The sequence below is a fragment of the Moschus berezovskii genome, chromosome 21 (genome assembly GCF_049115385.1).
Source record: "Moschus berezovskii isolate FMDL1 chromosome 21, NW_MosBer_1.0, whole genome shotgun sequence".
Lineage (NCBI taxonomy): Eukaryota > Metazoa > Chordata > Mammalia > Artiodactyla > Moschidae > Moschus > Moschus berezovskii.
In genome coordinates, this window is record NC_142480.1 from 2,817,869 (window position 1) to 2,830,601 (window position 12,733).

General features: G+C 52.4%; 1 protein-coding gene across 2 annotated transcripts in view; it reads right to left on the reverse strand.

Annotated features, from left to right (window-relative positions):
• Positions 1 to 1,101: 1,101 nt before the first annotated feature.
• Positions 1,102 to 12,733, reverse strand: part of RCOR1 (REST corepressor 1) — a 124,059-nt gene continuing 112,427 nt past the window's right edge. Inside the window, exons 11-12 of one of the 2 annotated variants that reach the window (XM_055418593.2) lie at positions 12,106 to 12,332; positions 1,102 to 5,958 (exon numbers count right to left, since the gene is read on the reverse strand). In XM_055418593.2, coding sequence (XP_055274568.1) covers positions 5,941 to 5,958; positions 12,106 to 12,332 — 245 coding nt within the window. In that variant the 3' untranslated portion in view covers positions 1,102 to 5,940. Of the gene's footprint in view, positions 9,202 to 12,105; positions 12,333 to 12,733 lie in introns of both variants that reach the window. The other variant, XM_055418592.2, reaches the window with a different exon arrangement.

Sequence of the window (12,733 nt, forward strand, 5' to 3'; positions counted from 1 at the left end):
GACTCTCAGTGTGTAGAGAAGGTGGTTGCAAAGCTTCTCCATAAGGTGGCAGAGTGTTCAGCTACATAGAGAAAGCACAGGCTGATGCTCACGTTATGACTGCTAAGGTTCTGTGGGGTGAAGCAAGTCCACGAGTAAGAAGAGCTGGGGTGAGTGACAGTGTGTGGTGAGGCTACTTGAAGGTGTGACTCACTCCACTCCTCCAAGAGTCCTTCCTACCAGTGACGTCAGAGAAGAGGGGTCATCGGGGCCACCTCTGTGGTCAGGGCCAGACAAGGGCAGAATTACATCCCAGTGCTGCTGTGAAGAGGGCTGATGGAAGCCCAGGCCTCACAGTGCTGCTGGGCAAGATTCATTGGGCACCACCAGGCCCTCGGCCCAGAGCCCCGGGCCACAGAGGAGCCAAAGATCACCCCCCGGGAGGAAGGGCCTGGGAGACCTCAATGGCTGGGTGGCCTGAAATGGGACAAGGTGGGGAAATTTCCAGAGTCCTCTCTGGACAGCCTGGTGCCATGGGAGGAGATGGGGTGCCCAGGCCTTAGCTGAGGAGGGCAGTTGGACATTAGGTCCAGTCAGCCCTGGGCACTATCCAGGTTCAGAGGCAGGTGCGTGGTGATCAGCAGGGTATCCAAAACCAACTGGTGCGATGGCAGCAACGAGGAAATAGGGGCCCATTCTAGAGACAAGCGGCCCTGGAGACATGAGCTCCCTCTCAGAAAGAGAGAGCGCCCATGGCCAGCATCGGCAGAGGCTGAAAGCGGGAAAGGACACTCTAGCACTGGCCCTGGGGCCTGGACTCGAGATGGGGAGCTGGACCATGCTTGTTGGCAATGGGGGTGCTCAGAATGGTCCCGGCCTTGGGGGAGCCAAACTGGAGAGGCTCCCCCTCACCTCCCGCACAGCAGTTCAGCCACTCGGCGGCCACAGCGGGAGGCCTGGCGAGGAGCGGTCTCAAGGCGCGCCCACCAGCGGCCGGCTGAGGGACCTCGTGCCCGTCACCGCAGCGCCCCGGCCTGGGCTCCTGCAGACACGGGGGCGGGGGGACGGGGTGCACCTCCCCCACAGCGCGGTGTTCCCGAGCCTCGGGGCAGGGTCAGCCGGGGACCACCGCTGTCAGTGCGCTGTCTAGAATAGAGGGCACACGGGCAAGCAGCTTCGGGGTTTCCTAACTCTGAGTAGACTAGAGGCACCGCCTGAACAAACGCTCGAGCGAGGGTGTGAGTGCGGAGGCGCCTCGCCAGTGAACCCCCGCCTGCTAAGAGCGCGCCGCCAAAGCCGCCGGAGCGCCGCTGGCCTGGGGGCAGGACTGCAGATGGGGCTTTGGGAAGAGCAACGCGGGCTCTGTCTGAAGGCCCAACTGTGAACAACCTGGCTCATCCCCTGCTCACAGGAGACCAGGCGACACACACTCCTGAGAAAACTGGTCTTTGTGGGAGGGAAGGGTGAGCCTTCTGTGGAGCACCTCCTCTCTGCAGGCCCCGGAGCCGGACTGAGCCATCTCCAGGAACGGCCTCGGGGAAGTCAGACCGATATCGTCCCTGATTCGCAGATGAGGCGGCTGAGGCCATGTGTCGGGGCCGAGGAGGCGGCCACATAGTAGAGCAGAGCCTCTGGCGTGTCCAGCCCCAACTCAGGCCCTTTCTACTCATCTAACGAGGGAAGACATTCTTCTCCTACTCTCTGTCTTCTCTAAGACCAGGATGGTAGGCCCTTTGCGTGAGGCTGCCATGAGCGTTACACCGAACAAGACACGTTTGGTCCTTGGGGGCCAAGACCATCTTCAACAAATCAAGCAATTAATACTAAAAACCACAAATAATTTCCTATTCATGATTATGCAGAATATAAGAGCTAACTGCTGCCAGATTTACTTTTCAATCAGTTAAGTGTCACAAGCCACCGTCCGCCAAATAACTTCATTCCATGAAGAGTCTTGGCAGGAGGAAAAGGAGCCCCCTCCAGCAACGCCTGTCCTTGGGCAGGACGTAGGCCTGAGGTCAGGGGTCACCAGCAGCTGCCCAGCCCCGAGGCCGGGGAAGCCCTGACAGAAACCACAGCTGGAGACTCACGTGGCAGCGCTCAGTCCTACCTCCTGCCCTCTGACCCTGACAGCCACGGGGCAGCCTGCAGGAGGGAGTCTGTGTGCGGCCCCTGCAGGTGACTTGGCTGCTCCCCGTCTCCAAGGAGCAGCGACGTTCACCAGCCTTGGGCTTGGGTGGGGACCCAGACTGACACAGGGATCACCATGGAGCCACAGGAAGTTCTAACACCCTCCAGTGGGTGGCGAGGAAACAGGCCCGCCCCACAAAAACCACGGGGTCTGCAGGGACGCTGGGCCAGCTGTCACTCCTTCAACTGTCACCTCCTCAGGGATGCCTTCCAAGAATGCCCCAGGTGGGGCGATCTCTCCCCACAGCTCACTTGGGTCTGAGAAGCACTGCCCGTGGCGTCTTGGCTGGAAGGTGTCTGTCTGTGCAGCATCTCCAGCCAGGACCTTGGTCAGCTGGCACAGTGTGTGCGGCACCTTACGGGGGCAGGGTGGCGACAGCAGGCAGGGATGGAGGACCAGAAAAGCAGGCTGCCAGGGCGCTCTCCAACCTCATTCCTAATGTACCAGCACCAGACCTTTAATTCCAGTTCATTTTTTCCCCAGTCCGTGGGCAAATAAAGAAAGGCAAATAGACTGAGAAAGCAGCAAAGGGCCCAGAAAACCCCAAACCTCAGCTCATCTGTCTCTGGATGCCCAGGAACCAGCGGCCGCCGAGTCCCCCTCCCCTCTGGGGGCGGCCATCACAGACCACAATGGGGCCTTTCATTCTGCACACAAGGGCCAGCAGGCGCTCATTCTTCTTCTTCAACGTGCTGACCTCCCAGCTCCTTATTCCACGAGCCTATTATCACCAGTTGTGGGCACAGAGATGACTATGGCAGTCCTGGATCTCATAAAAAGCTTATAAAATACCTCGGATCAAAACGTTTAATTATCACAGCGTTAGGAAGGGCACAGGGCAACAGGCTGCCTCATTCATGGCTGATGGAAAGAGAGACTGGTACAAACCCTCTGGGAGAAACACAGCATTACGTGTCAAGTGTCAAAGTGAACTGATTTCTGGACTCAAATTCCAATCTTAGATATTTATCCCCACAACTACACTTGCCTGTAGGCAAAATGACATAGGCTGGCTCCAGTCTGCTGATATTACATGATTCTTCACTGACTATCAAATGACACAGTTTAAATAAACAGTTACCGTCGTAACTGGATACCATGAAACCAGCGCAGAGGAATGAAGCAAGTTCCTATCTGTGGGTTGCTACCGCTGTGCGAGCTAAAAACAGTATACACAGTACAGTCAGCCTCTGCACCTGTGGACGGGGAACCCGTGGACAGGGAGAGCTGACTGTGCCCTGCTACATGAGCAGCTTGAGTATCCTTGGATTCTGGCATCTGCGGGGTCCTAGAACCAATCCCCCACACACTGATGGAGAGGCGACTGCACATTATCTGCATGGAAACGTTGAGTATGTGACACGTGCAAGTGAGCATGCGTGCTTGTACACCTGCTGATACGCTCTCAGAGGAGGTGCCAGAGCTGCAGCTCCCTGAAGGGGTGGGTGGCTGGAGGCTGCAGGCGGGGAGCTTACGTCCCACTGTCTGCCTTCTGTAACAAGCACGCTGGTCACCTATTCAAAGGAAGAGCAAACGTAAAGCCATTTCTTTGTGGTACAGTACGAAGAGTAAGTGCAGAGCCGTGTAAGTGGCAGAGGCCCTGAGACTGGTTCCTCTGCTGAAGGTGGAGGCCTGAGCTGTGGGTCAGGACTTCAGGGCCCTGCAGGGGGGTGTGGCGTCGTTTCAGAGAAAAGCACTGAGATTGGCCCTGCAGTAAGCATGTGATGTGGCTTAAGACAGAATGAAGGGCTTTTGTGGAATGAATGAGCTTCTATGGAAGGCAGAGCGGGCGTTTTAAGTGGAAAGGGCACTGACTATGGCTGGGAGATGAGGGGTGAGAGCGAGCAGGAAGAGGCATGTCAGGGTCAAGATGGATTTGGAGCAAGAGCATGAGCTCAGGACACTGGGAGGGGCCTGAGCCGTCACTGGACGCAGTAATGGAGGAAGGCCCTCGAGCAGGGGTCAGAGGCAGGCGACGCCGTGTTTCTAGTTCGATGAGCTCGGACAGAGCAGTGCCACACATGGAGGCGGAGAAATCAGAGACCACAGTGAGGGGCGGGAATTTCGTTAGAAGCCCAAACAGCCCTCAGCCGGCCCACCCCAGCAGCCAACACGGCCTCCTCTGTCCCAGCCCGCACAGCCTCTCGGTCTCCTGGAGGAAAGCCCGGGCCCTGGCCTTGGCACTGGCTCCCTCTGGGTCTGGACTGGAGTCATCTCCAGACACGGGCTGAGGTCTCTGAGCCTCTGAGCTGCTTTCCCAGGGGCCACCCACCAGTAGCACACACGCTCCGCAGACACTCAGCTCAGTGACCGCATCACCCAGCAGGGGCCTCTGGGAAGCGCCACACAAACCCTGTTGGCTCAGCGCAGTCACCATGCAGAGCGAGCCACCCGCGTGTGTGAGGCAGGGCTGATTTTATACAAGCATCATCCAACCAGAGCCTACATCCCGGCTAAAGAGGACCACAGGATGGCCACCGGGCACTCAGAGTCCTCATGTGACTCAGAGAAGCGCTGAGACTTGCGCTGTGTCCACTGGGCTGACCAGAGGCAACACAGGCAGCCAGCTCACCTCTTCTCTGCCGCAGTCCCGAGTCTGTGCTGAGGCTGGCAGCCACGCGTCAAAGCCCAGTGGAGCCGAAAAGAGAAAAACCACCAACAGGAAAAAAATTCCTCTTAGCAAACCTATACATTTAAGTCCTCAACTATCACAACATAATGAATTCATGCCCACTGAATTGATCGCAACCGTAAGATCATCATATAAAAAATGCAGTTCAAGTAGATCTAAAGGTTAAAAACAAAAGCACCCCAGCCGTGCGCTCCGCAGTGCGCAGTGCTGGGGAATGGATGCCTTCAGAAACCCAAAGGCCCCGGGCAAGAGGCAGGGAAAACCCACTTGGTGTCAGTTGGGGTGGGGTACTGCTTTGATGGAGCCTGGAGGGTCAGAACAGTCTTTTGTTTCATATTTTATTACATCAATGGCTTGAAAATTTTTATTTAACTTCGGCAAATATTGGAAATAGAAAAATGAATTCTGCAGAATTTCACAAATAAATCTTTCAGTCTCTACTAACAAATGTTATCATTCGATGGCTAAGCAATTATAATGCTATGAACATTCACCACAATGAATGTGCTGAAATAGAAAACAGGCAAAAAGAGACATTAAAATATTACTTACAACAGCATTATTACAACATATTTTCTTTAAAATTCCAACATGGATTTTTATCACTTCAAAAGATATACAGCATTTCCATTATATTTGCAAACTTAACCTTATACATCTTTTAAAATCTTGAAAAAATTTTTAAGCAATCTAAAAAGCACTTAGCAAAGTTGGTAAGTCTACGTAATGGAATACTATCCGCTCCAGTACAGACTTGAGTTCAGGAGAAGGGCTGTAAACACTCATTATCATACAACATGCATAGGCTGTACTGGCGTTCCTTCGCTGGGCTGTAACGCTACTGCAATTGTGCTTCACTGTAAGGAGGAAAAGCTGCAGAGGTCTGGGGAGTGGCAGAAAGAGGATTTGTTTTGAGCATTGCACAAGATCACTAGGATTCAAATTAGCTAACCACCTCGAGTCAACTTGAGATAACGTCTCACTTGATATCACGAGCTTGAATCCAGGATCACTCAGTCTAGGTCAGGCTAGACAATCACTCGAGGCTCCCGGATGAGCCGGCTCCATCCGACCTTTGCTCATGTAAGCAGGGATCCAGTTAGTGTAATGCACTGTTCGGCTTATTTTTGGTATGCAATTATACCAATAGTACAATCTGATAATCAGAAAGACAAAAATAGGGCATAGTTGAAATTAAAGTGACAACGAGCACACTTAGAGTGGTGTGTGGTAACAGTAAGTTTTTCAAACTCAACTACTTTTTCATTTTTTGATTGGAGGTTTACGACCATCAACGGATCTGGCAGGTTAAAAACTATCCAAAGCCATCTTGAGGAACTGAGGTCTGGCAGGCATGGACACACCAAGACAACGTGGGGAGGCGGGGTCTACACCAACCTTGGGCTCCGGCCAACTCCGCTGCCGCCGCCCCACAGCTCCCCACTCAGCACGGGCGCGTGGGGCTGCTTCCTGCTTATGGAGCGATCCTACAGAATCCATCACTGTTTCAGACCAGTCAAAACAATATTCAAGTAACAAGGTGTTCAAATGAGTAAGTGAAAAAATGTTTACCTAACACTTTACACATCTACATAAAATTAAATAAAACAAACTTTTAATGCATATGCAATACAATTTATATCTTTCAGGATTTCTAAACTAAAAGGTAAACTATCATTTGCTTCAATGGTACTATATTTTGCACAATAACTTATACTTAGGAAAAATTTTCCACAAAAAATATATATAATTATGACATTCACATTGATAATTTTTAAGAAGACAAAGCTTAAGTGAACACTGCATCTGAAGCAGCTGTCATCATGGACCCTTATACATCCAAACACAACCTGCTGACGCACCCAAACCTTGGTATGTTAAAAAGGGTCGTCCCATAAATAAGACCAAGCCACTTCGCTTCTAAAGGGAAGTGATTTCTTGCATTTACAACATCATTGCAAAGACAGTGTAATGAAACAGTTTAAAACACAGTGCTATCTTATGCGTGAAACTACAACAAAGGCAGTCAGGCAAAGACAACGATCTTTTTTCCTTCTAGCAAATGAAAACAACACACCCCTTTCCCTTGGCGAGAAAGCCAAAACCCAGCGGCCATGTTGGCAAGTACAGCAGCAAAGTGCCTCTCTGGGACTGGAGACCACCTGCTGCCAGGAGCCAGGTTGGGGGATGTCTGAGCACAGACGGGCGGGCCTGGCACTGCCGGTGTGCCTGCTGCGCAGCACAGCCCAGCATCAGCCCTGAAGCACTGCCAAGCGGCATTGACTCTTGAGGGAAAGAGCCTGGGGGTGAAGCGAGGAAGCACAACTGCCAGAGACCGCTGCAGCGAGGTGCCCGCTGCTTCTCTAACGAGGAAGGAGGTCTGCGGAAGAGGCCAGGCGCAGCAGGAGCCTCTTCAGGCCTACTGGCCCCTTTCAGCAACGTGCAAAACTCCTGCCACCTCTTGCCCGTGTTTTCCTGCCATGTTCCAATCAGGTGGCAGGCCCATGACAAAAACAAAACGGACCCCGCACAGTGACCTGTTCCCGTGCTGCCCGCTTGGCAGGAGCGGCGGGGGCGCCCGGCTCCTTGGAGGCTCTTCCTCACTGGCCCTCACGTGACCAACAGACAGTGCGTGCAGGGACAGGTGATAGGCGCCAGGAGAGTCCCGTCTAAACTCCCCTTCTGATAACCTTTCTCCAGATTTCAAAAGGAGAAGTACAATTCCAAACATTCTAGGTGTCTTGCTGACCCTCTTCCTAAAGAGAAAATCAGCTGACTTGAAAAAAAAAAAAAAAAAAAAAAAAAAGCAAGGTGCGTGGGAGTCAAAACAAATTTTAATTGCATATTTCAAATTCTTAAGAATTCTGTTTATGCCTTAAAGCATCTGGGATTTGTTTCTTTTTGGTATTGAAAGCACAAAAACTACTTCATTGATGCAGAAACCAAAAACAAAAAAGCTCCTTCCACATATTTAGTGCAGACTGAGCCGAGCACAGGCCAGGGGACGGGCACACCAGGAGGCGAGGCGCAGCCTGCCCGTGGCCCCACCACAGGCCCATGGCCTGGCAAGAGGATAAAAGTGATTCAGGAAGGTTTACAACATTTGTTAAATATCTGTACTTGTTCCCAGCCCAACCAAAAGGCATCACGTACCCCTTTGCAGATGGTTTCTTCCCACCTGGACTCACCAGAACCAGTGACCGAGCACGTCCCTGCCTGTTCTGTAACGTCGAGGAGGGGTGCTTGCACGGCCAGCACGTGACAGACAAGAGGCTGCATGGAGAGAGGGGCAAGAGGCCAGGCACACCAACAGGACGGTGCCCAGAGAGCGCGGAGCTTCGAGAAAACCATCGCCAGCCAGCCTCTCGCCCCTGATTACCGCCCCACGGGACACAGAGCATCTGCACTCTGTCAAGCACCTGCAGCAAGGCCTCCCCGTCTCCTCCTCTCAGTGATGTCATCTTTGGCAAGCAACCAACTTTAAAGAACAAATAAGACACTGAAGCAGAGAAGAGGGTTGAAAACATGGCTGCCAAAAGGAGAAGGCACCAATTCCCAATGAACAAGCACCAGGTACAGTGTATGGACACTCTTGGAGCTGGGGGCGGGCAGGGGAAGGAGAAGACGGGGCAGCGCCCGTCCTGGGGTGACGATGCTGAAGGCAGCGAGTGCTGGGGTCCACGATCCTCCGAGGACAGTGCAGAGAATGAGCTTTCTACCACGCGGGCAGGGAGAGGGGAGAGATTTAAGCCAAGTGAATTTATAAACCATAATTATACCTACATCGAGGGAAAGGGAAGTTGTATCAAGCTGTTTGGCACGGTAAAGGTTATGACACAGTCTGCCAATATGCGGTGATTTCCAAAGAAGCATGATATCACTTAGGTGGATGCCTCAGAAAAGAACAAAGGAAAACTTCCCAGAAGGCCAATGGGTCACAGTTACTCTGAAAATTACATTATGCACAAAGTAGGGACTGCAGGCCATGCAGGAACAGAGTCGCACCTCCGAATGACTCCTTGTTCTGAAGCCGCCAACGGGGAAGAGCTGCCGTAGGTGGGCCGGGGCTCCCTGGGGGCGGCGGGCCCCGGGCCCCGGCGTCGCAGGAGCGTGCAGGCCACAGGATCCCTGCACTGAGGCGGGGCGAGAGACACAGAGAGCTCTCGGGAAAGCGGCCCCGCACGAGGGACTAGCGGAGAATTAAGGCAGGTGTAGCCCAGGACTGCGAGTGTGTGCCTTTTTGGTAATAGCTGCTTGTCCACAGAGCTGTGATGCGGATGGCTGGGTGAAGTCTGGAGGTACCTGAATCCTGGAAAATGCAGGTGTCCACACCAAGCGCTCAAGCCACCAGAGTGTCTCAGGAGGCAGACGCGTATCTGACGTCAAGCACAGAAGCAGCCTGAGCGAGGAGGAGCCAGAGAAACACAGACAGGTCACCCGACGCGCTGCTGACTCTAGTCTGGGGCAGCCCCCCTACCCAGTCCGGCCCCACAGCTCCCAGGCCAGGGCACAGAGGCGGAAGCTGTGCCAGGCCGCGTGGGCAGGTGGGGAGGCCTCCACGGCCACGTGCCCGAACCTCCAGGCCCCGCTCTGCCCTTCCAGCTTTGTGTCCGGGGTGAGTTATCAGGGTCCTCGTTAGCAGAAGGTACCCAACACCGCAGTCCGCCTCACAAGGTTAAGGGGGATCCCAGCACAGGGCCTGCAGGCGCACTGCTGGGAGTCCCAGCACCCACCCTGTTCATCAGACAACTACAACATAAAGATCACAGGATCTTCTTATAAACTTCACAGGCCTTTCTAATTCTCTACTCTTATTTTTAAAGACTGACTGCTGGACCTAGGCCTCAAGATCATTGAGGGTCTCAGAGCTTGCTGCTCCCCTGTGGTATCTTATTTCTAAGGAAACAGCCAAGCTTAGAGTCCAAAATCTGAAAACAGCTGTGCCTTCAGGTGAAATCCCAATTTATGAGAACTGTTATTAGTGAAATCAATTTCTCCTTAATAGTAATACACTCAATCACTCTACACTTTTAGGTGAGAATATTTACCTCCAAACCAGTCACCTTCAGCATCATTCCACACCTTTCTGACACCTCCCCGGACTCCATTTGTGCCCGCCCCTCCCCAGAGAACCCTGAGTCACACACGCTCAACCCTCGTGGGCTACTCTCCCTCCTCAGCTCCAAAGGAAGAAAGCCCACAGCTGACAGACGGCCATGAACTTCTCAAATCTGTCTGCGCTGCATAAACAGGCAAGACCCGCGGGCAGGCTGGACACCAGCAGACATCTTTCTGAGCTGCTGGACTCCACGGGAATGGAGAAATTACAAGCACAGTAAGTTCTGAGCACTGATTAGACAGACAATTAGTTTCCTTAGGCCCTTGGTGGACACAGAGAAGCAGCTAGTCAATTTCCTTGTGCAGGGTAACACACAGAGACTGGGAAACCAGGGTGGCAAAGCAGAAGGCCTGGAGCCTTAAGAAGCCTAAGAAGAAAGCGACTAAAGAAAAGGAAGGACAGACCTTCTGGGCTAGCAAAACAGGAGGAAACGTCAGCTGACAGATTAAGCCAATCAACGGATCAGGTCTAAGAAAATGATGATTCTGGGTCCTCAACCTGTGATCACATTTTTCAGGCTAATTCTGCTGGGGCCGGCTATGATGAAATCTGAAGCGGAAAGAGATCTGTGCTTCCTCTCATTTCTGCTTCATGAGCCTTAAGTCAGAAAACAGACCTGGAAGAAAGTTTTCGTTCTCCAAGTTCTAATGGCCCTTCCCCAGTAAGCCTCATGTTCTCAGTGCTTCCTGAACTGAGTCCAGGACTTCAGGGAAGGTAATCTGTTGTTAAAGGGGCAACTAGCTGTCAGATAAAGTCACTGCCCCAAGGTAAAAACACCTCTTTTTGTTGGTGGGCAGGCTGGGCTGGATGGGTGTGAGTCAAGGAACCACTTGCACTGCCAGTACTAAAGACTGTGCACACGACTGCAAATATTTTCTGGTAGCAAAATCTAAACAGTCTAATAAAATTAGTATGCTTCTAAAACAGCCTCTTCTGACAGGTGTAGATGCCTCAAGGCCCTTTCTCAAACTGGCACATGGATGTGGGGGGTGGGGGTGGCTGGCAGAGCCGTGCTCTCAGGGGGGCTCTCCTCACAAGGCTCATGCACGCATAGGTCGGGGGCCTCCAAGTTCTGCAGCCAGGCTCCGGGAGCAGAGTCACAGGACAACACAGAAGAAGTAACTTCAAGTCCTTCCTGCCTCATTTGGGGAAGATTTTGACGATAAAGTGATGAGTAAATTAATCCTCACATTAGAATTCTCCAGGCCAGAATACTGGAGTGGGTAGCCTTTCCCTTCTCTGGGGATCTTCCCAACCCAGGGATCGAACCCAGGTCTCCTGCATTGCAGGTGGATTCTTTACCAGCTGAGCCACAAGGGAAGCCCAAGAATACTAGAGTGGGTAGCCTATCCCTTCTCCAGGGGATCTTCCCAACCCAGGAATTGAACCCAGGTCTCCTGCATTGCAGGCGGATTCTTTACCAATTGAGCTAGCAGGGAAGCCCACCATGTCAGTGAACAAATGCAAAAATAAAGTAGATGGCATGCACTCCCACCCCTAGCCCTACGCACTGTCTGTGGGGAAGGGTGAGCATGCAGGGGGCGGCCCCCTACTGCAGGAAGCAGGCAGGCAGCAGATGGACCCTGCAGCCTCAGCAATCTCCCCTCAATCTCTGCCAACTGAGCCAGTGGACTCAGTGCAACCACCCAGGAGGTCACAGGAACGCCAGTTCCACTCTGGAAATGCCAGGCAACCCAGGACCTAGACTTGTCCCCATCAGTCCTTCAGCCAGTGGCCCCCCAACAGCAGCCATGCTGGAGGTGTGGCAGCAGAGACACACCAGGAGCCTGCAGACACCCCTGTGAGCTCACACACCTCACAGGGGACGACGTACAGTTCACATGACTGAACTCTACTGATCCTCAAGGCACTTCTAACTTAACTGTTTTAGGGCCAAGTGGTTACTGTATTTAAGGAAATACTGGTAATGTGAAATATTCTGTGCTAAAGAAAGTAGGGTGGACTTAAGAATTTGTCCAGGAATTAAAAAAGTGAATAACATAGACAGTGACCAAGAAGTGACTAAAGTCAACATATATTACAGCATTTACGGGTAAGAGTCATTACTGACACAGCTGAAGCCTAAATCTATTTCTACAGCTAGAAAAGGTCATCAGTGAAGAAAGTTACTGGAGGTCGAGCATGAATCCCACAGAGACCAGGACTCTGGTGCTTCAGACTCACCTCGTCGTCCTCCTCAGGCATCTTGATGGAGCTGTCTGGGGACTTGACAGGTTTCTGATTACTGGGACCATTCTCTTCTTTTCCGTGCTCTGCCTCCCATTCTTGTAAAACTTCATCTATGTTGAAGCGGCGTCGATAATTTACAAAAAAGTTTTTCACTTGCACCACTGATTTGTTCCCAATCACATCTGAGATGGCCTGGAAATCTCGGCCGTATTTCCTGATGGCTAAGGATGGAAGAAAGCGTCTTTTTCAACAAGAGAAAAATAATAAAACACACACTCACACACACACTTGAGACTCACCCCTGATCCAGATAAGGCAGCACAGAGGCTCCTAACAGCAGACACTATCTTAGCGCAGAAACCAACGGGAAGAGCAGCGCGGCGGTCCGCGCCTGAGACCGGTCATACGGTCCGCGCGCGTGACCTGCCGTGCAGAGCCTGCACCTTCTCACCACACACCACATGGCATAACTGAGGTCACCCAGCAGCTATCCTGTGCTGCGGACATTCCACACGGGCCTTTCCAGGGTCCCAGGACTAGAACACCTCCAACCTTACAGCCCTAATCCTCAATCTGTTCTTTCTGACTACTCAGAACCCAACAAGCAGCTGCTAAAATGAAA